General features: G+C 34.1%; 1 protein-coding gene across 3 annotated transcripts in view; it reads right to left on the bottom strand.

Annotated features, from left to right (window-relative positions):
* Positions 1-25,749, bottom strand: part of YTHDC1 (YTH N6-methyladenosine RNA binding protein C1) — a 37,094-nt gene that overhangs the window by 5,173 nt on the left and 6,172 nt on the right. Inside the window, exons 2-16 of one of the 3 annotated variants that reach the window (XM_069457191.1) lie at positions 25,613-25,648; positions 20,367-20,468; positions 19,704-20,032; positions 19,170-19,587; positions 15,781-15,870; positions 15,262-15,315; positions 14,565-14,659; positions 12,620-12,728; positions 12,420-12,537; positions 6,361-6,445; positions 5,224-5,390; positions 2,575-2,657; positions 1,278-1,314; positions 1,142-1,205; positions 972-1,034 (exon numbers count right to left, since the gene is read on the bottom strand). In XM_069457191.1, coding sequence (XP_069313292.1) covers positions 972-1,034; positions 1,142-1,205; positions 1,278-1,314; positions 2,575-2,657; positions 5,224-5,390; positions 6,361-6,445; positions 12,420-12,537; positions 12,620-12,728; positions 14,565-14,659; positions 15,262-15,315; positions 15,781-15,870; positions 19,170-19,587; positions 19,704-20,032; positions 20,367-20,468; positions 25,613-25,648 — 1,850 coding nt within the window. The remainder of the gene's footprint in view (positions 1-971; positions 1,035-1,141; positions 1,206-1,277; positions 1,315-2,574; positions 2,658-5,223; positions 5,391-6,360; positions 6,446-12,419; positions 12,538-12,619; positions 12,729-14,564; positions 14,660-15,261; positions 15,316-15,780; positions 15,871-19,169; positions 19,588-19,703; positions 20,033-20,366; positions 20,469-25,612; positions 25,649-25,749) is intronic. The other 2 variants (XM_069457192.1, XM_069457194.1) reach the window with 2 other exon arrangements.

Genomic DNA, 25,749 nt, shown 5'->3' with positions numbered 1-25,749 from the left:
TATGAGATAGGTGCTATTACATTCCTAGTTTACAAAAGGGAAAACTGAGGTACCAACAGGTGAAGTAAGCTGCTTACAGTCACACTGCTATTAAAGGGGTAAAGTGGGTACATAGTATCAGGCATCCTGGTTCTAGAATTGGTGAGCTGGTTAACCACTATGCACAAATCTATTATTAAAAAAAAATCCAGGAGCCAATGATCTTTTAAATACTGTTATGAAATGAAGAAAGGGCAAATCAAAAATTACCTTCATAGTTACAGTCAAGATCACACATTTTTAAAAATTTCATAGAATCTAAATTTCATAAATCTAAAACATACTCTAAAAAGGATATCCAACTTTCTTAAAGGAAATAATTTAAAATCAAGACTACTCAGTGTTTAGTCTTATTTTACACAGAGAACTAAATTTACTAGGTATTACATAGGTACTATGCTATACTTTACATGCATTTTATAAATTTGTCTTCTTGACAATCCTATGAGACTGACACTATCATGTTAAATTCTAAACTATACAAGGAAAGGTGTAATGTCCATTTCATTCACCACTGTATACCCAGAACAAGCACAGTGCCTCGCACAGGGAACATAATAAATATTGTATTTGATTAGCCATAAAAAGCAATGAATGTCTGTTGAATTTTACAGATGAGGAAAACTAAGAGTTGCATTGTGAAACTTACCCAAGGTCATAGAATTAGGAAGAGAAAGGAATGTATCCGAACCCAGGTACAGCTTGCACTACTCACCATTGCTATAATCCACTATTACACTTCTCAACTAAGTCAGTACTGTATTCCTAACACAAATCAACTTATTCATTAGTCTTTAGTTTTTAAAGATAGCATGCAATTATCAATCACCAAAAATTTATATTTTAAGTCTCTTAATGAATATTCTAAGTACCCAAAATATTAGGAACCGCAAATGAAGTTAAATAACTTGCAAAAATAGAATAATACAAACCATTCCTTGCCAAGGTGGTGGTGGTCCCATGTTATGAAATTCCCTCACATAATCATTGTAGGACTAAAATGAAAGATGATAACGTCAATATAAATAAAAATCATCCCAGAACTATAAAATAATCAGATCCTGATTTTATCTACATTAAATATATAAAATTAAATGCTTACCCCATTTAAAAACACATCTCGGCGAACTCCTGAAAATCGTCTGTTGGGAATAAGATTTGTGAAACTAAATTCAGGTAATTCATAAACTAGTTCCAAGAATGTAATTCAAAGCTAAGCAAGAGTGAACCCGACTTACCTATCTACTTCCTGGTATCGTGGATCCTTTAAATACCCTGTTCAAACATCAAGTACTTCAGTAAATCAAATTTATATATATTTTTTATTACGGCATTATAATTAAACCTTCCTTACCATTTGTTTCAATTTTTCCATGAAATATGTACTTTAAGTGATGCTATTATTGTATTATTCCATTTTCAAATTTTCTTCTCAAATGACATGATAATCGAGAAAATAACTAAATAATAAAACAGAATTGTAAACAGCTAGAGAAGCTTTCAAATGTATCTTCTAGTTCACGTTTCAAATCTTGCTAAATAGGAAATTTCTTCATTCTGCACCATAGGAAAGGTAAGGGCAGAGGAACTATCTTGAGGATACTGTAGTAAGACTTCCTTAAAACAAATGTTTACCTTCCACCTAAGGTATATACAGGCCATGCTAAGTAAACCATACATAAGTTTTTAAAAATGTAAACTTAAGAGGGAGGGAAACAAAATTGCAAAAGTTGCAAAAATGAAGATGTATACATTTACAATCAAAGAACCCTGGAGATAGAAAAAATATGTTCTTTCCTCTTCTTCCTTCTGTTGGGACCCAGCAAATTAAAACATAAAACATCTGAGTGGCCATGTTATTGAGGAAAAACTATTTTCACTTTCTGCAACAGAATTTTCCAGTTTGGAAATGAGTGAGACCTATCAAGCCACCTGTTACACAATGGTGCTATGAAGCCCACTGACACCAATTTCAAACTGCAAGTTTTACAAGTGTGTTACTGACTCTGTTCTAAATACACGGTATTGTTTCTTGAATGTAGTTTGCTTTTTTAAACTCCAGTAAGGGATAGATTAACTGAAAAGCTGCATTTAGCTTACAAATAAAATATTTCCTATTCCTCTCCAAAAACACGAAGTTAATGACTTTCATTTGTAAAAAATAGCATAATTTCACTTTCCAACTAAAGATATATACCACATGAAACACTAAGTATCATAGGGAACAAAAAATATTATGGTCATTGCTTTACCTAACTACATTTAAACTTAAACACATGTACAGAGCAGATTCCATTTTTGCAAAATTAGCAATTTCAGGTAATTTTAATAGCTTATGATGAGTCACAGTGGAATAGATTAGACAACTTCAACAAAATGGGGGAAGAATTACTAATGAGAACTATTAATGATTTCCCAAGGTTTAAGGAGTCACGTCCTGAATTTTTCTCACTTTTAAAACTATAGGATTACAGTCAGTTGTTTTGGTTTTAAATAATTTTAAGTCAAATATCTGCAGGATTATAAAATATTAACCTGGTCTCTGGTGAAACTCAGGGGGATAGTCAATCCTTGGTTTCTTTCTGCTGTTATGAATATCATAATCTTCTGGTCGACGCCTACACAAATTAGACACATTAGAAATTAAACCAAAAACTGCTGGGAGAATAAACAGTAAAGCAAGCGTAGTTTCTGACAGAAATAATTACAAAGAATTATTATTTCCTTTAAATTAACATCTTAATTTTTGATGAACAAATTGTCTTAAAATTCCTAATTTTTAAATCCTCAAATTCATCCCTATGAAATAACCAAACCTTTAATTGCTGAAGGTAGATATTCTCTGCAATCTCATGCTATCTATGAGACAACCAGGAAAAGTAATCTAATCAAAACATGAAAATCACACTTTAGCAGTCTAAACAAAAGTATATGAGCCTTCCTCAAACTAAAGTAAATATCCAGTTTAACAATTAATACACTTTTTCAAATAAAGTCTCCGGGTAAAAAAGGGGGAAAAAAAACCCCTTTACCATATTGTACAACATGTATTCTAAAATCTATATATTTAAACTTATTAATGTCATTTTAAGTATGTCTAAACAAAATTAAGAATTTCTTAAATATTTTTCCTCTGCTTTGCACAAAATTATACTTTTCAGATGATAATACAGAAAATTCAATACTTATTAAAAGCGAGTTACAAGAAAGTTTAAAAAATCTTAATACTTGGAAACACTAATTTCTTAGTATTTCTTAATAACATTTAGTTTTTCTTTCTATACTTAATAACAGGAACTAGGGAAATTTTTTTCCAGAGACAATGCCTCAAAATAAAATTAGCTCTTATAAATCAGCAAGTAACAGGTCAGAATTTTAACAAAGTTCATATTAATTAAAGTGTATTCTTTAGAAGGTGAAATTTTACTCTCTACAGAGGGCTACTCTTTACTGTCTTCCAGAAATCTTAAGGGTTAATGTAACACATCATTAAATACACTTCAATTTTCTTAGTAGATAATAAAGAATTAAAACAAAAACAAAAAAATCCCAAATACTTAGATAAAAAATTTATCTTTTTACCCTTAATGTCAAATTAAAACTCTATTACAACCTGACAGCACTAGTTTTTCAGCTACTTCTCTGAATAACAACTGCTTTCATTAATTTTTGCAAGACAAGTTCACTTAAACTGCAATATTAAGTGCAATAACCCCAATCCCCCCAACAGAATAAAAACAGTTGCATCTACAATAAATAATACTAAGAAAATTAAAAGCTGGTTTAAAAAATAAACATACCGCTTTCTTGTAGAGTTTGGGGAGTGCATTTACGACCGGTATAAAACATGATAGTAACAGTTCATATAGTAGTCCAACTACTGACTTTAAGCTGTAAGCCACATACATAAAGGAAGGCCCTGGCAGGCTTGAGAGAAGGTGTAGTGGTGTAATAAGTATAGTTTGCAGTCCATTGCAAAACTGAGGTAAAACTTCACTTGTGTATACTGCATTGCACTGGAAATCTCTTAGCTTAAAACTTCAAAAGACATCTTGGTGCTCAGTCCTTTTAGGCCAAAAATAAGGGGCTCTGCCAGGTTTCCTCCTACCTACTCGACAGTGTCCTTTTTAAGCTCAAAGAAATGGGGACTCTTGTTGTATTATCTGTACCTACCACAGGATGTTTCCACCAAAAGGAAACTTTGTTAACCAAAGGTTTCATCCCATCAACCATACATCCAATAGTCTTTAGCAGAATATTTTAGATTTAGCTGTACGTAAATCTAGGGGGAAGGTGTTGGATAGAAGGGCTTAAATCAGTCCTTTGCAAAGACTTCTCCAATTCTGTAACAAGTTAAACCCCCTTTTTCTGGAAAATGCTGTTTAGTTCATAAAGCAGTGATCAATAACCATGGCGATCCTCTAAAAAACACTTTAAGTCCACAGGTACTGCCAGCATCTGGAAAAGTTGTAAACAGACACAGCAACAGCCCTTCGTTTTGGTTTGTTGCCGGGTCTCCCAGGGCCACTTCATCCCCTTTGGAAAGAACCTATTGTTTTCAGAAGCTCAGCAAGATGTGTGAATTCACTGGGTACATGTTAGAGAATATCTGGCAATAGGGTTAACACATCACGGTGATAAAATTTGAAACAGTCCCAGTATTGCTCCTCTTGAATATCAAAATAACTTAAAATATTTTATCCTCTAAATGAGGCGTCATCTTCTGAAAAAATATTAGTGATCCTTTATAAAAGTCCCATATCTGATAAGGCTTATCCAGAGACACACCTGAAAGAAAAGGCTTTTTACAAAATATTAACAATTTTTGCAAATAAAGACTTCCTCCTCTTCCTCCTTTCTAGCCTGTTCTTAGTTAACAAATGCCTACCTCATTTCAATTGTATACATTGTATTATCAGAGTATTATTTAATTTAAACTGGTTATCACTCTTTAGCAAATAATTTTCTCTGCATAAGGAAAGATCCCCATTTTCCTCTTGAAAAATGACTGAGACCAAGGTGACCATGTGAAATCCTCAATGAAGCCACAAACTAGTCCATGCAGCTTGATTTGAGGATTTTCTCTTTCTTCTTTACCGCAGAACAAACTTTTGACGAATCACATTCCTCCATCATGTTATTCTGACACATGTGCCTATTATCAGTCCAAAGAACGTTTCTAACCTTCCCACATCCCGGACTGGTTCTCGACGGGATGGACGTCCTCTTGATCTGGGCTGAGAATGCATTCTTCTCTTGTGACGCATTTTATGAATGACCTGATACAAGTCAATACTTTCATCGGGGGGAAATAGAAGACAAAGCTGGGTTCCACATTCAAGTTCAATTTCCTAGAATAGGAAAGTAGCAATTTACAAGACAAAAACAGGAGAACCTTTCACAATATTTTCCTGATGTACAAGAACAAAAACTGATTTAGAGGCTTCCTTCACAAGGTTGATGATCATACAGGATTTCAAAAGCTTCCAGATATATAAACCTTTCAAAAGTGTTTCATTTATTTATATAAAGGGTAAAAACTAGAATTGTAGGATCTCCAAAGCAAAATACACAAATGCAGTTGCTTAAAATTCTGTGACAATCACCCTCTAAAATCATACTTCTTTGTGCAAAAAAACAAAATACCAGGACAAAGTCATCCATCTTAATACAGAGAAGGAAAAATACATGTTAGTGTATGTGCCCAAAACTTTGTGAGAATTGCTAAATGCACTGAAATACGTTAGGTTAACCACAAAGGCAGACTAACCTATGGGCTTTTTAAAATTAAGTCTTATTTTCAATTATAGTACCAACATTTTATGAGCAATGAAAATACAGTATTACTTCTGCCTCAGAATTATGTGTGGGAACTATGAGGGTCAAAGATTTTAAGTTACTACACACTTTCAATTTCACTTGTAGATTCTGAAACCTCAGTATATATACTATATAGTGATTTCTACTTAGAAAACTTCAGTAAATATGTTAAAGAGCAATTCTAATATGTACTATATAAAGTACAAAACCTGTTCGACAGTGGTGTCATGAAAAATCATTTAAAATCAGGTCAATTCTCTTTAAAATTTTTTCCTTCAATTATATTACATGAAAGTACCATACAAAGCTACCTATATTTCAACATTATGGACATCTTATTAATCAGTCTTAATCACAGTAACCACGAATTCCAAGTAAGAATGTATTCTCCTAAACTTTCATATGAATTCTTTCAGAAATGGTTAAAAGATGTCCTTCAATTAAGATCTCTAAAAGGGTTAATTAAATATATGTATTTTTTAAAGAATTAAACCAACAAACCTGTCCATCACGTCCAATCTTTACTGGCTTATGTTCATTCCAAGGGTTGGTGAGATGAGCCGACTTGGTGAAGGGTAATTCTCGCCTAAATACAAAGTAATATCAATTACATTAGTTTGCAGAATCCTTTAAGGACCTTATACTACCTTTAGTAGTGAATTCCTATGTTAATTGGGATTTAAACATGTTTAAATTTTAAAAATCACTTATAGTGGTAGAGCTTATTCCCTATGGAGAAAGCCCTTTCACAAAACAGCTCTTTCCATCTTCTCCACTTTTCTCAAAAAAAAACTAAAATAATACCGTGCTTAAGAGAATGGGCTTGAAAACCAAAACAATTTGGGGCTTAAACCCCAGTGCCCCCTCTTAACTTCTCTGAGCCTGAGTTTCTTCATCCTATAAGGATATCATCATCTACCTCACAGTTGTTTTACGTTTACAATAAAATGACACAAAATATTTACATATCCCTTGCTTCTGTATACTCAAAAAAATTGTAATTGTTTGACCAACAAGTAGCTGAACTTTAACCTGGCTGTTAACAACAAATGGAGACAGAAGTGTCCCCTATCCTTAATTCATGGCTGCTTTCGCAGATTCAAATGTCTTCCCCAATTCAACCAGGCAATTTGCTTCACCACCATGGAATGGCTCGAGTTGTACAATAAGTTATTCATTTATAAATTCATGTATTTGTATTAATTATGCCCTCTACTTAAACTCAAGGGCAGTATCATTACAATTTAAACACTAATAACCTGTCTCTAAGATCTCTGAACCACAAGGTGAAACAGTCTCACTAAATTTTAGATATTCTGTATTTTTAAGGTTTTTTTAATCAACTTAACACAATGATAAACACAAAGATGACACAATAAACAATTGCCAGGTGCCAAGAAATCATCAGAAATTAACCACATTTCATAAGGTTTTTATCTACTTACATATAAAACAAATGCCAAAATAAATAAATGTTTAAAGAACTATTCACTGTACCTACAATACAAATGAAGCATTTATTCAAAAGACATGCAAAGATGAGTAAGATAAAGCAGCTTGCATCCTCAACCTTTCTTCCACAGCCATCAGTCAAAGAATAAATGGGCACACACAACTATTCTGTAAGAGAATGGGCACCATATGCAGAATACAGAAGTTTTGTATTGTTTTTAATGGGGGTGGGCTCATATATTTTGACAGAAAGAAAAGCAATCAGAAGTTGTACCTGAGATAAGCTTGAAAGAAAAGCAACTCAGGTAAAGCCGTATGTTGAGAGGTAAAGCAAGGTTACATTTAAAATAAAGAGAAGGGCTTGAGCACAGGCATAATGGAGAAGGAAAAACAGAAGTAACTTGGTCCAGTGGACAAGCTACATAACTGTTGAGTCTAACCTTATACAAGTTTTCTTAGGGGTGAATAATGAATGCTCAGATTTTATGTAACTTGTTTTAAACCTCAGAAAAACTTCTGACATTTACAGGGAGAGCTAAGTATATTAGAGTTCAATTAACAGGGTGGCATGCTCTGTGGTGGTGTGGTATGTATACATGGCGGGGAGTGTGTAGTGAGTAACGGAAATGCCCACTAGGAACTGCTTAAAAGCTTAATTTCTTAGTAAAATACACATCTTACTTCATCCATCAGCAGTGATGCAAGAGTATTGGTTTTCAGTTCCTTTTCAGGCTACTGGAGGTGGAAAGACGAGAACAAGCACATACCAAAAGCTTAGAATATCCAGAGGCAGAGCTCTAGTTCATTATTTCTTTGTCCAATACTTTAGATTTTTCTTCTAAATTGGCAATTTAAAACAGTTACAGGAAAGAAAAAAAGAAAAAACCTACAGCCACCAAAATACAGGGAGGTTACAAATTATTAATGGCGTTACTGTAATTTAAATATTAGCAATGGAATATCCAAGACTTAAAGTAAAAGTAAAGGCCTAAGTAAAGGCATATGCTGAGCTAGATGCATCATCTGGGGTTGAGATTCTTTGGTGGCACTGACTCTAACTAAAGAGATACTTGTTTACTATTTTAACATATTAGTTAATCTCAGAGACAGAGCATCATAGAAAACTATGAAGCCTTAGGTCTGTCTAAGGGCTCAGAATAAATTAAGAGAAATTGTAGAGTCTGTGGTCCATGCATCATCCTTTCTTTATCTTTTCTTCTCTGGATCACAATTATGGAACAGGCATCCCAACAGTTACCTTCTGAGCAGACGTGCTAAGAAAAAGCCTACAGAAACAACTACCTTTACGTGAGTGCTGTATTAGAGAACACAGAAGGGACTCTCTGACCTAAGCAGTTTAGCAAATAGGGCAAATTTAACAAAACACAGAATTGTGCAGAGGCTCTTATGTACTGCACAGTGGTTTGTTTATTAACGTTAGAAGGAATCATGGAGAGATTGGAAAAAAAAAAAGAGAAATGAGTTATTTGAAATAAACATGAAACGAGTGAGTATAAAATCTAGTTAACAGATTTAATTCTGGATGAATGATAGTTCATAGGTCATGATCATAGCCTTATTTTGAGCTAATTACAGGTAGCAACTTAAGTAAGTCACTGTTTACGCCTCTCTCTTATCAGCTAACATGCAACATATCCAGTCTCAAACTTCCTTCTGCCTACAAAGTACCTGAGCCATAAGGGATTCAACAGGTTTAAAGTTGGTCTCAGGATTCTACATTTTAACCACCAGATGCTACTGATATAAATGACTAGGGACCACACCTAAAGAAACTTAGTCTAGAAAACATCAAACAACCCCATTAAAAAGTGGGCAAAAGACATGAACAGAAGCTTTTCAAAAGAAGATAGACAAATGACCAATAAACATATGAAAAAATGCTCAACGTTTCTAATCATCAAGGAAATGCAAATCAAAACCACAATGAAATATCACCTAACTTTGGTAATGACTCTTATCGAAAAGTCGCAAAACAACAGATGCTGGCATGGATGCAGAGAGAAAGGAACACTTATGCACTGTTGGTGGACTACAAATTAGTACAACCGCTATGAAAAACAATATGAAGATTCTTCAAAGAGCTAAAAGTCGACCTACCATTTGATCCAGCATCCCACTACTGGGTATTTACCCAAAGGAAAAACAAGACATTTTATAAAAAACTGGCACTCCAATGTTTATAGCAGCACAATTCACAATTGCAAAGATGTAGAAACAACCCAAGGGCCCATCAACACATGAGTAGATTAATAAAATGTGGTATATGTATACCATGGAGTATTACTCAACCATAAAAAAAAAGGTGAACTAATACCTTTTGTAACAACCTGGATGGAACTGAAGACCATTCTTCTAAGTGAAGTATTGCAAGAATGGAAAAAAAAAAAAAAACACCACATGTATTCACTATTATTGGAACTAAATGGTAAACACGTGTGTACACATGGTAGTCAAATTCAATGGAAATCAAGCAATTGGGAGGGGGGAGGATGAGATGGGTTAATTCACACCTACTGGGTACAATGCACACAAAGTTATGTGTGATGGGCACACATAACTTTGACTCAAACTGTACAAAAGTAATTCATATAACTAAAATGTACCCCTGTAATATTCTAAAATAAAAAAAAGAAGAAAAAATATGATGGGCAGAAGTTAATCATGCTCACTGTTGCTAAAAAATGTTTACAAATAAGCAGTTTTTTAAAAAAAGAAATTGGGTCTAGTTATTATTAAATCTGAAGAATCCCTGAACAAAAGTCTAATGACTATCACATCTGAAAAGAAAAAATATTAATAGCAGTTATTGCTATTAATAGCTAAGTCTTGGCATTTATAAACATCAAATCCTTTTAATTCTGAGAGTTCAATGTAATTCTCATTTATACAGTAAACTTAAACTCAAAGAGTTCAAGTCACTTACCCAGGGAAATTATCAATGCACTTAATATCATATGCCTTCAGAACTGTGAAGTATTATAAAATTACTCTTAACAGAATTTAATAGGTATTTAAAACAATTAAAATTATAGTATTTTCATTTAAAAATATTTCTAGGTAAACCTAAACTCTATTTTAAAACAATAAAAGCACTTGACTGCTCAAAATTTTACACCTGGTATTAGCAGGATGGACTATTTGGGTTTTTCTTTACCTCTTCTGTTGCTATATTCATTTCAAACAAGTTAGTAAAATATTCAATAAGTCAATGGAGAGGAATATGAAGACTGAATAATTTCTGAATTAAACTCACCTTCTAAAATTAAAAAACAAATTTCCTTATCAGTAATGTGACAATGAAGGTTAACAGAACTGACATTCAAAATAAAATCTGCCGCAACCTATCTAAAAATGGGAAGTTATTTTCTATCCTATTCCCAAGAAGCATCAGTTCCAAATACTTTACAATAACATAAATACTTCCTTTGGCCTTTTACAATCAGTTGCATATGCACAAATAAAAATTAATAAATAAAAATGTCTCTCTGCTAAAAAATAACTGTCACTTTGGTTCTTCCTAGAAATTGTCACCAGACTTAAATTTAACAATTACAATTTTAATTTCTAACAAACTGTAAATTTTAAAACCCTGGCAACAATGGAAGGGGGTGGATATCACTGACAGTCTCATCACTGTAATGTTGCATTCTGACATAGTATGTATTTTTTTCATCTGCTGTATCTTTCCATGTTATTACATGGATAATTATTTTTGCATACTATATTTAAGAGACAACCCGTAATTTATTTAATCAACTTTCTCTCTGAAAGAATTCTGATGGCTTCCAATTTTTCCCCATAGAAGGTAATGATGGGATGACTATTTTTTCTGCATATAGCTTTTTGCGACAATCAGCCTAATACAGTTATGCATCATTTAATGATGGGGTGGGGGAGGCAATACATTCTGAGAAAGGTGTCATTAGGTGATTTTGTTAATATGCAAACATCTCACAGTGTCCTTACACAAACCTAGATGATATAGCCTACTACACAGCTAGGCTATAAACCCATGCAACTTGTTACTATATAGTGTAGGCAACTATAACATAGGGGAAGTATTTAAACATAGTATCTAAACATAGAAAAGGTACAGTAAAAATACTGTGGTATAATCTTATGGGACCATGGTCATCTATGTGGTTCCTTATTGACAGAAACATCGGATGCAACACATGAATATAAGCTGTTTCCACTCTATCATTGCCTATGTATCTTCATAATTCCTCACTATCTTATAGTAAAAGTTTAGGCTGCCCCACATTCATTCATTACTATTCATCTGTCTTTTGTTCTTCTCTTTTACTAACCATCTGCTTCATAAAAAAAGGTGACTCTGTCCCACTCATACAAACCCATACACCCCCAGTGGTTTGTTTTCATGCTCTTCCTTGTGCTAGTCTGCTTTCTTGAATATGGACAGCATTTTTTTCTTCTTTATTCTTAACCAATTCTTTCATGCTCATCAAAATTCAACATCCTAAGCCAACTTACAACTCAAAGTATCCGTATCCTTTCAGATAATTTTTTAACTAAAATTAATATTATAGGGTAATAAATTATGCATGCCATGTAAAATTCACTAAAATAATTAGCTTTTCATGTACAATGATTTGGTAAGAAACTAACAATAGCGGTAAAACTCAGTTTTCAAAATAAGTCTAATTATTTTTCTAATAAACATAGTTAAATCCTAACCCTAAGATCACAATGCCAACTAAATGTTGTTTGCTAACCTCCTTAAAATACACTAACTGTCCACAACTTAAGTAAATACCTCCAAAACTGTTAGCCAAGTCAAAGAGTAATTATTTTCCCATTCCACAGTAACTGACACTAAAATTACACAGATATGCCAGACAACATTCTAAGCAATTGTCCAATTTACTGCTATATTACTAACACACAGAATACATAAAACTCTTGACTAAATAAATCTTTGCCCTTTGCAGCCTATATTAGATTATAAAGACAGTGAACAAGATAAGATAAGCATATGATGTCGTTTTTACTTTAATACATTATTTCCAACTGGTAGCCCATTCAAAACAAGGGAAACTTTATTTATACTGAAGGGTATAACTTACCTGCAAATCCAATCAATTTTAAAGACACCTCCCAGCATTTTAGCATTCATTCCTGCTGGAAGCACCCAGTGTATGGGAGATCCTCCATGATGTGATTCTGAAGAAAGCCTTGCAAATCCTAAGGGAATCATATCACAACATTATACGTAGATGCTAATATAATCAATGTTGTTATATGTTCAAATTATTTTTATTCTTACCTTGAAATTTTCCACTCTCTCTGACAGAAAATATTAAGATAACACTCCTTGCAGATCTGAATGCAGCATTTAATTTCTTTTCATTTACAGGGAGCGTGGACCATACACCCTATACAAATAACATAAAGACCACAAATTAAAATTAACTGCAAATCTATCATATCTCCACTAATATTTGCATAGGAGCAAGGCCACATAAAGATTTCAGTATGCTTTAAATTTCAGTAAGCTATAACGAAGAAAGGTCTAATTCATCAGCTGTCAAAATAATGTAATAATTTATAAAAAACCAATCAGCTAAAATTATTTTAAAATCAACCATTTACTGTGATAAATACATGCTGGTTGAAGGTTAATCGCAAGTTGTATGCTTATCTCCCTGAGAAACAGTGCCTAATCAAATAATCAAAAATTACTATTTTAGTAAACTCCTAAGTGAAAAATTTCTGTCAAGATTCTAGCATTTTTCTATAGTTAAGTTCATTTTATTTTTTAAGCAATTTTTCTATTTAAGTTCAAATTTTTAAGTATGTTTGGCTAAAGATGCCTGTGTTTTACCTAGAGCTAGAACATAGTAATTTAATAATTTCTAAAGCATTTTAATCAATTTCTTTATTCATAAAAGATAAAAAGAGATGCAACAGTAAGTAAGATAAGGCAGAAGCTAATTGCGCTCACATCAATCTGTTCATACAAACTACATCTTCTCATTCACACTAAGTGCTTGTAATTTACCTGTAATTTACCTGTAATTACATGCCTGTAATTTACAGGCATCCCTCAGTTTCTGTGAGGGATGGTTCCAGGACCCACTGTGGATACCAAAACCCCCAGATGCTCAGTCCCTCATATAAAATGGCACAGTATTGGTGTATAATGTATGCACATCCTCCCGTATACTTTAAATCATCTCTAGAAAACTTACAATACCTCATACAATATTAAATGCTATGTAAACAGTTGTTACACTGTATTGGCTTTTTGAGTTATATTTTATTGTTGCATTATTTTTTCCCCTCACACTTCAAGCTGTGGTTGAATCCAAAGATGTGGAACCCATGGATACAGAGGGCCACTGTACTTCTGCCTACACCCACTTCAGCTGGATAACAGAATAAGTTACCACTACATAGGCTATTTGGTGTATTGTTTCCTTCTGTTTGTAAAGTTTTATTGGTAATCCTTGACTTAAGTTAGAAATATAGCATACTGACAGAAATATGGTTAAAAAAAAATTAACTTTAGTTTTAATTTTTTGAAAATCAGTTGAAACTATACCAGTTACTCAATTTAAACCAAGAATAGCAAAACATTATAATAGCTGGTGTAACACACAAATTTATTTTTGTAGCAAAAACATAAAAAGAAAATTAGTATCTTACAACATCCTACAGCAACTGGGCATATCCTTTTTGTAAAGTCTGGAGTGGACCAGTAAGCTAATTCTTCCCTTTTCTTCTAAACCCAAGAAGAAGTAATCTTAACCCCAAGTAATCTTACTTCTAAAAAATAAAAGAAACTCTCCACAAAGGAACGATTTCTTTTCAAAAGAATCTTAAAGTGTAAAACAAGCATCAACATAAAACAAAAATTGGTTACCTAAAGAAATTTAAAACTATTAGCACAATAAATTAGCAACTGAAAAGTATAGAAACAAAAATCAACAGAGGCAGATCTTTTACAGCATAAACTATATAGTCTTCAACACTGAATATTCTGACTCCTAAAATCCATCTATAAAATAAAAGAAAACCCAAATTCCTACTAGGTTGCCTAGTAGTAACTGGCCACAAACCAGATTCTAAGTGGCAACTGGGTTGTGGATCTTTAAAGTTACAATGAAAAGCACAATATCTTGTGTTACTGAAAATAACTCAAGTCCAATTTCCCATTTAAAAATTTCCCAAGATTAGGACAGTTTCAACAGAACTGATGTTCATAATACCTTAGCTTTGGCAAGAGACACATTCTCATGGTTGTTACTCTTTATGAGGAAAAATCTTGCATCCTGAAGGACATATTTGAGTTTACTGGTTTGATCTGAAAAAAAGACATCCAAATCGATTAATCATAGGCCATTACCATATAAAGGGGTGTAAACTGTATTAACTGAAATTAGCCCTCCAAAACCCAGCTAAACTTTTAAAACTCAACAATCACCCATTCAACCTGGAAAGCTAAGCCACAACATGTAATAAAGTGAAGTTAAAAAAAGACAATCAGCATTTTGCAAGAAGGTAAATCTAATCTAGTGATGTTCCGATATATCAGATCCATATTTAGGAATGAAAATGGCTACAAGTTTTATAGAATTTGTCTCAGATTAATTTAAAGAGTGATAATGGACCATTATGCTATTAAAAAAAATACATACATATATATATATATATATATATATATACACACACACACCCCCCATCCCATTTTGTCCAAAAACTAAAATATCCTGAAATGTTTGGTATGGCTCTAAGAAATAGGCAATAAGAAGTGGACAGAGCTTTCTATGTAAGACCGTATTAATTTTTTCCCTTAATATATCAGAACATTACTACATTAAAACCAACTATTAATGGAGAACTAATAAGGCAAAATAATGACTTTATGCAGCATGCAATGGAAACAATTTCAAATTTAAATGATACCTTTTCGGACAGCACGAACGGAAGATGATAATTTCTCATGCTTCTTTTCTGAACCTGTATTTAGCCAAAGTACATTTGTTCAGATTGAGCTTTAATAGAGATAAGACAAAATTTCTACAGTCTTGTCACATAAAATTCTCATTCAAGACAAATTATTCCTCCTGGCGCACCCACACACACAAAAAAATACTTCTCAATGTGTACGAGTGTTTTGCTTTTTGGGTTGTTTGGATTTTTTAAAAAATATATTTGAACAGTTTCCCACTCAGAAAACTAGTCACTGAATCATCATCTTCCAAGAAAAAAAAAAAGTAAAAATTCCACTTAAGCAATAACAGAACAGGATTAAAATAATAAGAAAAAGCTTAGTTTCCTCTAGAATTATTACACTGAACATGCCAAAATCAGTACTAATGGACATCAACAAGTTCACACTAAACTACAGCCTCCACACTTTCTAAAGCAGATTACATTAGAATCAGTCAGATATGATCACAAATAAAGGTAAAATGAGAATACCTGCATATGACTCTGATGCAGAGCTTCCACTTCTATCAAAAACAATTGGAGATATGCCTCTAGCTCTCTTCCTTTCCTTCTTTTTCTCATCTAAAGAGAAACCAAATAACAGTTTTCAAATATCACAATACAGACATTAACACAAGTAATCAAACAAGAATGTACTAACATGTGCCTGGTTTTTGCATGGTCCTTATATTAGTCAATCTTTACCTCTCTCCTGATCCCTCAATTTTCTCAGAAAGTGTTCCATTTTAAAGACATTGTTCAAAAACTATATGAGCTTTAAATAAATTCTCTCCCTTAATTCTCAGGACAAGTTCATGAGCTATTCTCATTTACAGATGAAGAAACCTCAGCTTATAGGGGGGTTAGGCAACTTGGCCAGGGTCCCAAGTTGGCCAGGGTCTAGGTTCCTGGTTGGCAGAACTTAGACTCAAAGGCAGGTCCCCTGGGTTGAGAGTACAAGCCCTGAGCTCTATTCTTATCAAGTGAATGCAAAAGATATTTTACTACTGTCCTTGAAAGGGGACTACATGTCTAATTAGTTTTGAGGCTTTAATTATTATTTCCTTCAAAAGTTCTCACATGTCTCTTTTAAACTTTCCTCCATGGATATTCCTTTCAGGAGTCTAAGCACTACTAGTTGATCACACTAAAGATACTGCATCTTGGCCGGGCACAGTGGCTCACGCCTATAATCCTAGCACTATGGGAGGCTGAGGCGGGTGGATTGTTTGAGCTCAGGAGTTCGAGACCAGCCTGAGCAAGAACGAGACCCCCGTCTCTACTAAAAAAGGAAAGAAATTAGCTGGACAACTAAAAATATATATAGAAAATAATCAGCCGGGCATGGTGGCGCATGCCTGTAGTCCCAGCTATGTGGGAGGCTGAGGCAGGAGAATCGCTTGAGCCCAGGAGTTTGAGATTGCTGTGAGCTAGGCTGACACCACGGCACTCTAGGCCGGGCAATAGAGTAAGACTCTGTCTTAAAAAAAGATAATGCATCTCTTTTGGCTGTTAAAAAAAGATTACTTTATGGTTCAAAGTACTAAAGATCTCTCACTGAGATAATGCAGGGAACAAAATAGAAGCAGAGATCCTGCCCAATTGTTTTTATATAATGCTAAACCTAGCATTAGTATGAAAAATCTAAAAGGAATTTTCTTCTTTTTTTAATAACTCCCACTGCTCTCAAGTTTATTGTCCCCTCCCCCAACTATTACCCTTGGGTCAAAAAAAATGAAAGTCATCTAATAAAAGTTTTATCAACCAGCATGTTGCTTTTATAAAGATGTTACTAACTAAACTGTGAGATCCCTGGTATTTAAAAGCTGGCATTTCCATAGGCAGGTGCAGTGGCTCACGTCTGTCATCCTAGATCTTTGGGAGGCTGAAGCAGGAGGACTGCTTGAGGCCAGGAGTTTGAGGCTGCAGTGAACTAACTATAACACCACTGCACTCCAGCCTAGGTGATGAGACTCCTCTATTTTAAAAAAAGAAAACCCCAAACTGACATCTCCTAATTAGAGTTCCAAATCCATCCCATTTTTCTTTCATGAATTATAAAAACAAACTACCAGATGAAAAAAATAATTTGCTGCACACTAAAAACAGTACCTGAAAGGATGTTCCACATAAGAAATTCTCCTTTAATAAGGAAAACAAGGGTTCCAGGTATCTCTTTTAAAACAATGAACAACTTCTATTAACAGTTTTGATATCAAAATTTATTTAAAAATACAGGCTACCATTCAGTTTGAAATGTCTTCTCCACAAAAATAAAGTATCATCAAGTACTACAGTACTGGCATCATCTCATTTAGCTTATTAAAAATGCAGATTATTTCAGGCCCTATCCATTTAAATAAGTCCCCTTTGACTTACACAAACATTCAAGTTTAAGAATGTTTCTAACAGATATCAAAAAGAAGATTCTTATAACAAAATGTTCCCTTCCCCAATGGGTGGTTTCACACATCCTCCACAGTAAATGAACATTCAATCCATATTGCCAATGCAATTTTTGTTCCTTAACCATGATTATAAATTATAAAAGATATGTCCCATCAGTTTGCAAAAAGCATAATGGGAGCATGAAATTAAAGCATCTAGGTTTTACATCAAACCTAACTACTCATCTATTTAACTCTTTAACGTCCTTAAAAAACTTGTTTCAACTCCCAAACCTACAACTCTAGTAAACAAAAGGCTGATTTTACTACATTTTGTTTATGTAGCAATCTGGTAGCACTTTTACATAAGACAGTTATGAGACTATAATCACCATAAAGTAGCCAGTGGTCGGTAAGTACCCTGAAGTCTCTCTGCTGTGCTCTCTGGGTTTCCTCTGACCAGAGGGTCCTTCAGCCTAGTGACTGCAACTACCCAATAATCATACATTTTTTTTCTCATGGATGAGACAGGGAAAAAGAGGTAGGACATGTAGTACTGAAAAAAATGACCCAAGATAAGCTCTTATCCAATCTTTCCACAAGAATCTTATTTATACTCTTCTTTTCCATCTTGTAACTTTTCACCCCAGCCCTCTGTGGACCCTGTCTCAGCCAGTCAACTCACAGGTACAGAATTAAGAAAAAAGTTTGTGCTCCCAAGTAAAAAAGAAAGAATTTGTTTTGGTTCTGCTGTCACATGACAGAAATCTAGGGGCATTTTCCCATGAAAATATTGTAATACCTAGTGGACAGGTTTCTTATGAATATACTTCGAGTACATCAGTGTTTTAAATAAGCTATTGTTGCCTGGTATGGAAACTTAAGAACTTACAACATAAAAATCTGAAATATATTTCCTTATAGAGAAACAACTGGACTTGTGTTCTTTTTTTTTTTTTGAGACAGTCTCACTCTGTCTCCCCGCATAGTGTGCAGTGGCATCATTGTAGCTCACTGAAACCTCAAACTCCTTGGGCCCCAGCGATCCTCCTGCCTCAGCCTCCTGAATAGCTGGGCCTACAGGTGCGCACCATGACACCTGGCTAATTTTTCTATTTTTGGTAGAGATGGGGTCTCATTCTTGCTCAGGCTGGTCTCGAACTCCTGAGGTAGAGCAATCTTCCCATCGAGGCCTCCCAGAGTGCTCGGATTACAGGTGTGAGTCACTGTACCCAGCCTGGATTTGTGTTCATTTACAACACACACAATCAACCTGAAGCTGGGAAATACCTTTACTGAAATACGCAAATCTCATTCAAATTATTCACATGTATTTACAACACACAATATCACATAATTAACTATAAAAGATCACAAGACAATCCTACTAATATCCCCCATCTCTCAAAAACTGTACAACCTGAACATTTTCAAGAACTAAACCAATCAAAGTTTTTCTCCCCCAAAGACAAACTTTTACATAAAAAGTAGTACCTGATCCATCTGTGCCTGAACCAGATCTGACAGACCCATCTGTGAAGGAAACAGATTCGGAACCAGAGTCGCTGGCCTCACTTCGAGTGTCATAATCATTTCCCTCCTCCTTCTGGTCTCTCTCATCCTGTTCATATTCTTCTTCTTCTTCTTCCTCCTCCTCTTCTTCTTCCTCCTCCTCCTCTTCTTCCTCCTCCTCCTCTCCATCTTCATCCACCTCTTCATCTTCTTCTACCTCTTCATCTTCCTCTACATCTTCTTCCACTCCTTCCTCCTCATTCTCAGTGTTGTTGCCTTGTTCATCCGAAGAACCACTGCTGCCAGTCTCATGGTCGGAGCCATACTCTTCAGAGTTCACTTCTTCCTTAGAAGACTGGCTGGATCTGCTTGCACGTCTATCCACTTCAAGCCCAATTCTCTGATGTTTAAAGAAAAAGGGAATCAGCAGTCATGTAACAGACAAGGTCAGAGTGAATGAATAGTTCTAAAGCATCAAAAAGAACTGCTGTTTTATATCTGCAATAATATTACTACCTCAGAACCATCTGGCGTAGGGGATTTGGTCCTCCTTTCAGGATCCCTTTTCCGGGGGCAAGTTTTTTCAGATTGACTCTTATAAGGTTCTCTCGAGGCACTGCTTGATAGACGAATTTTCCGATCAGCATCTAGACGCTTATTTCGTTCAGATCTTTGATATTCCTCATTTTTATATTCTGTGGCTGACTTTCCTTTTGTACTAACTATTCTTTTGTTATTGCTAACAGATGAGCTCAATGGCTTAGAAATCAATTGTCTTGAATGGACAGAAGGCTTTTGTCGCTTGGTGTCAGTAGATTCCATTCGATCACTTTTTCTTTTTGATCCTTTAAAATACAATTTAAAAGACACAAAGTATTTGTAATATTCCACTTATTTCACCAAGGATTAACAGATAATATACATCAGGGAGAATAAAGCCTCATTTCTTTAAAATGTCTTCTGAAGTATTTTTACTCCAGAGTTAATCTGAAAGAAAACATAGCTTTTGACAACTGGAACAAATCCATATAAGTTTCATATATTAAAAAAAAGAACAACACAGTTTGTTACATGTTTGGTGTTAACCACCTTCAAGGAACAAGTAGAAACACAGTTCTTAAGAAACTGCATCTCCTCTATTTACAGTCATTTAACAAAAATAGTAGAAATCTTACATACCCTTTTTCTCGTTTTTATCTTGTTCACTCTCTGGATTATACAGTTCATCATCCTGTTCTGGTACTTCAGTCAAAATATCATCTAGAACATTAAGTTCTCCATCTGCAAATAAAATTAAGAATTAATAGGAAAAAAATCAGTATCATTATGCATTTATTTTAAGTATTTACTGTGTGAAATCATAAGCCCCAAAGAGTTTTTATTTCAGAATTATGACACAAGATTCATTTCTATGAAACAATACAAGGTAAAGGATATACACAGAGATCTTTTACAAAGCTAGGAGTATACATCCCATAGGCTATAAAAAGATATACTGGGGCACACAAAAGGATTTTTATTTCAACTTTTAATTTCTAACTTGTGATGGCTTTAAAATGTACACAATAAATCAGTCTAGAAATACATGTGTACAATTTACAAATAACATTTTTCAAAATGTGTACTCTCCACAAGAGTACAAAGGACAATCTAGTAACTTTACAGTGCAGAAATAAGGCAAATGTTAGCTTAATCAGGTAATCAAAGTTAACATCATCAATAATGGGACAAATCAGTAACACAGAACTCCTGTTATGATGATCTAAGAAAAACAGAACAATGCCTTTGTGATATTCCTATGCAAAGTGCAAAATCTAACCCCACACATGAGGAAACATCAGACAAACCCAAATTAAAGAGCATCCTAACATGTCACTGTCATGAAACACGACTAACAAACTATTCCATAATAAAGAGATATGATAACTGAACACAACCCATAATCTGAAATATAACTGGGAAAACTAGTGAAATCTGAATAAGGCTTGTAGATTAGAGTATCAATGTTAATTTTCTGAATTGACAATACTACAGGTAAGTAAAACAAAGTTCTTATTTTTAGGAAATAGTTAAGTATTTAGGGGCAAAGATGCACCATGTCTGCAATTGACAAATGGTTCTGAAAAAGAAAAAATTGTGCATGTGCACATAGATTGAAAGAGGATAAGAAAAACACAATAAAATGTTAATATTTGCAGAATGTGGTTGGAGAGTAAAAGAAAATTCTCTGTACTACTCTTGTACCTATTCTGTGTATTTGAAATTACATCAAAATAAAAAGTTAAAAAAAATCACTGATGTGCTACACAATCAAAAAAGTTGCAACCTGCTGGTATGGACTATAGAAGTTTAACTTGTTCAGAAAAGGTAACTATGACTATACTGACATTCAAGGATCATGTAAATAGCAAAGTTTTGTTTCCCTACCACCGCCCTGTCCAACAAGACAAAATAAATCTTAGATTTTTCCCTTTCGATTCTCTCCAAAAAGAAAAAAAAAAAAAAGCTCATTTTTTAATAATGTACTAAAAGCTTTGTACTTTTTTTAAGCACAAAGTATTCCAGTACCAAAAATGTCTTTCCAAATTTAAGATGTAGCAAAGGGTAAGTACAAAGTCATGAAAACTGATGAGACAGAAAACTTGTATTTATGGTTCCAAGCAAAAAGCAAAGCCCACTCCAAGTATAGCAAAGTTTATTAATTAATCTGGGGTCTATAAACAGGTTAGATGGGATTCAAATTTTCCCAAAAGGGTAAGAATCAGTGCCTAACAAGACTGAAACAGTTAACATAGGACGTAAGAAGGGAAATAAACTTAACAAGAAATGGAAAGGGTAACATTTTCCTCTGTATTTGGAGACAGACACAGTTTCTATTTAAGAAGGATATTTGAAAACCACTGTGCCTGGAATGGCATAACAATTAATTTTGTTAGGTAGTATCAATGCTGATCTGTACTTTACCATTTTCCTAAAATGAAAATATACTATAACGGATTTTTATTTTTGTTTACCTATTTTTTTAAATGTCACTTAAAATCAAGATATGCCAACCAAAAAAGCTTCTCTCATCCTCTAGATTTATGTTTTCACTAAAGACAAAATTCCCTCAAGATCTGAACAGTGACCGGGCGTGGTGGCCCATGGCTATAATCCCAGCACTTTGGGAGGCCACTGCAGCTTTGGGTTTAAGCAATCCTATTGCCTCAGCCTCCAGAGTAGCTAGGACTACAGGCGCATGCCACCAAGCCCAGCTAATTCTTATTTTTTGTAGAGGTAGTGTCTCACTCTATGTTGCTAAGGCTAGTCTCAAACTCCTGGCCTCAAACCATCCTCCTGCCTCGGCCTCCCAAAGTGCTGGGATTATAGGCATGAACTACCATGCCTGGCCAGAATCAAATATATTTGCAGAAGACAAAAAGAAAAAATATAAACCTATCACAACAAAATAGGCAATTAAGTAAATATAGTGCTACACAAATCTTTTCATAAAGTCACTAGATCTTAATTAGAAATATCACTCCTAAGCCTGAATATTTACATGAAATTACATACTTTATATGTGCCAAATTTAATAAATATAGAAAGGAATTATGCAGGAGGTAAATTTAAATCAATTTAAATTTTAAAAACATGTCTAAATCATGGTTTCCCTATAGAAAGGGGTATTACTATTTTAAAAGTGTTAATGAATTCAAATTTATATATTAGTTGCAGTTTTATAAAAGTACCTACAAACTTTTGCAAGACAAATATTAACCAATCCTTAATAAAATACCTTGCCACTTTAACATTTTATCACCATCACATGTATTATATATACATACGATACGAAATAAACAAGGCATGTCTTATCACCCATTACTTTGAAGATAAAGAAACATAAGTTCAAGTTGACCAAATACATTTGTCTAATAACAGTGGATATTTGTCTGGCGTTCTGGCTTTCCAAATCTACAGTTAAATTAGATGGAGAACATTAAAAACACCTTAAGCATAAAGAACACAACACAAACGCAAAACATTAAAAGATCGTATACATGTAGATTAATTTCAAATTAGTGCACTAGAAAGTTCTGTATTTCCAACATTAAAACGTCTTAAATTTATTTGGATATTTGAGATCAACTACAATATCCTCACTTGATGATGTACACATTTTCATCTATATTATAGTCCATGACATCAATAAACTGTGTGGTTGGTTTTATCACAATAGACAAACTAAAACCTGCAGAATGTGGCTCACGGCCTGTTTCTGTATGGCTTTAAGAATGGCTTTTATATTTTTAAGGCTTTAAAAAAATAATAAGAAAACCTTGCCAAACCCTGATATAAATGATCACATTTTTAAGTTACTTTTCTCCACCACTGAAAGTATTTATATATTTACCGAAATACGATAAACAGAGGAAAGACATTTGGAGGCAAGAAAATGCAGGTTATTGCTTAAGAGCTAGGTATTAGGAAAGTCGGAGTTTTTCTGAGCTCAAGTTTCTTCACCTCTGATCACAGGCATTTATAGAATAGAAAGATGAGTGTTAGTGGAAAAAAAAAAAAAAAGGAGGACAGTTATTTGAATTTCCTGATGAATTTTTCAAACTTTAAGTCTTTTCTTATGACTAACAGACTCTAATAAACCCTACCTGCCCCAGCACTTTTACTAATGACTAGGCGACCTAATATACAAAATCTGGTCCAGAAAATAAAACAAAATCCTTTTTTAAAACAATCCTTTCTTCAACAAAACAAGTACTAGCTACTGCTGTGTATCACCCCAAAATTTGATGGCTTAAAGCAATAACAATTATTTTTGATTATGGCTCTTGGCTCTGGGGCTCAACTAGGGTCCCTCATGTGGTTGCAGTAAAATGCATGGAGCTGAAATCATCTGAAGGCTTGTTCATTCACAAGCCTGGCTGACACCTAGGCTGGGAAGACTCAAAGCTGCTGGAGCTTCAGAGGCACTGGACCTCTCTGTGGTCACTCGCCACTACAGCAGTTTCAGGCTAGGCAGACCTCTTACATGGAGGATTAGGACTCTTAAACGTGTGTTTCCAGACAAAGGACCATGGAGAAACTCAGCAACTACCACAATATTTTATTCAGAGGCAATCACAAAAGCCCACCCAGGCTCAAAGGGAACACATATTACACTTATTATTGGGAGAAGTGTCAATATGTGGTGGAGGTTTTCACAGCTACCAAATATAGTTAGTTTTACTTAACTGTAACAATTTTAATTATACATGTAAGGTGCATTTTTAAAAACCAAAAACTGGCTATCAAAGGCCAATGTTGGTGCTTATAGTATTGGATTATAAAGTTAACATAAGCTGCTTCCTCTGGCCACTTCCTTCATTGGCTCGAAAAAGTACACTTTACATACATTTTAATTCACTTTTCAATTTAGAATGAATTAGTTATTAAAAAAAAGGAAACATTTTAATACTCTCACAAGCTATTGCTGTTAAAGAGTATAATTATCGTTGGCATATCTTTTTTGGAAAGAAATAATTATCTCTTTAAGAAAGAAAGTAACATCTGCTAGTTCTAGGGTGACTTTTTAAAACTCCCTTAATAAATGTTTTAAATCACTTTCTTTGTCTTGAAATATAATACTACTGATATCCTATATAAAGGTATGTATACATTCAATTACTTCACAGTAGTTGGCAGCAGCACCCCAATCAAAGAATATTAATAGTATAATGAGCAAAGGTTAGCAAATGCCAGATTAAGAAAACTTCTATAAACATACAATTCATGACTACAAAAATAATCCTAATTTCTATAGGATAAAGCAATTCACAGCTGGGTGCAGTGGCTCACATCTATAATCCCAGCACTTTGGGAGGCTGAGGCAGGAGGATCACTTGAGGCCAGAAGTTTAAACACCCAGCCTGGGCAACCTAGCCTCTACAAAAAAAAATAAATAAATAAAATAAAATAAAATTAGCCAGGCATGGTGGCAGCTACTTAGGAGGCTTAAGTGGGAAGACTGTTTGAGCCCAGGAGTTCGAGGCTTCAGAGAGCTATGATCATACAACCGCACTCCAGCCAGGACAACAAAGTGAGATCTCGCCTCCAAAAAAAACAAAAAAGGTACTTCACAATGAAAATTTTTTTGATGTCTATATAGAACTATACAGACTTTAAAAATCATTTTTAAATCTCTAAAACTGTTTCAAAATTAAGATGCCACAACAATGTAGATTTTTCGTAATGTGCCAGTGCTCAATAAAACAATACTTCATTTCCATTTAGAGCCAAAATTCAAATCCATCCAAAAGTTATACAGTAGTAACTTACATGATAAATCCAGCTCTTGGATGCTTTGTTTTTGAAAATTCCAAGGATTTAATATTAAAAAAACCCCACTTTTTAAAAGGATTATTTGACCATTAAGGGGCCCAGATTCTCACCTGGAAACAACCAGCTGGAGCAGTCCTGATAGTCTTCTGTCAAGACACAGAGAAGGTAACATATGTCAAGGTTTTGCATGAGACAATCTGACTTTATACCTGGTGAATCAGTGTATTTACTATTACTGCCTGAACAT

Source organism: Eulemur rufifrons, chromosome 24 (genome assembly GCF_041146395.1).
Source record: "Eulemur rufifrons isolate Redbay chromosome 24, OSU_ERuf_1, whole genome shotgun sequence".
In the NCBI taxonomy this organism is placed as follows: Eukaryota; Metazoa; Chordata; class Mammalia; order Primates; family Lemuridae; genus Eulemur; species Eulemur rufifrons.
The sequence above is the reverse complement of the archived record's forward strand: the minus strand, read 5'-3'. Positions and strand labels throughout refer to the sequence as shown.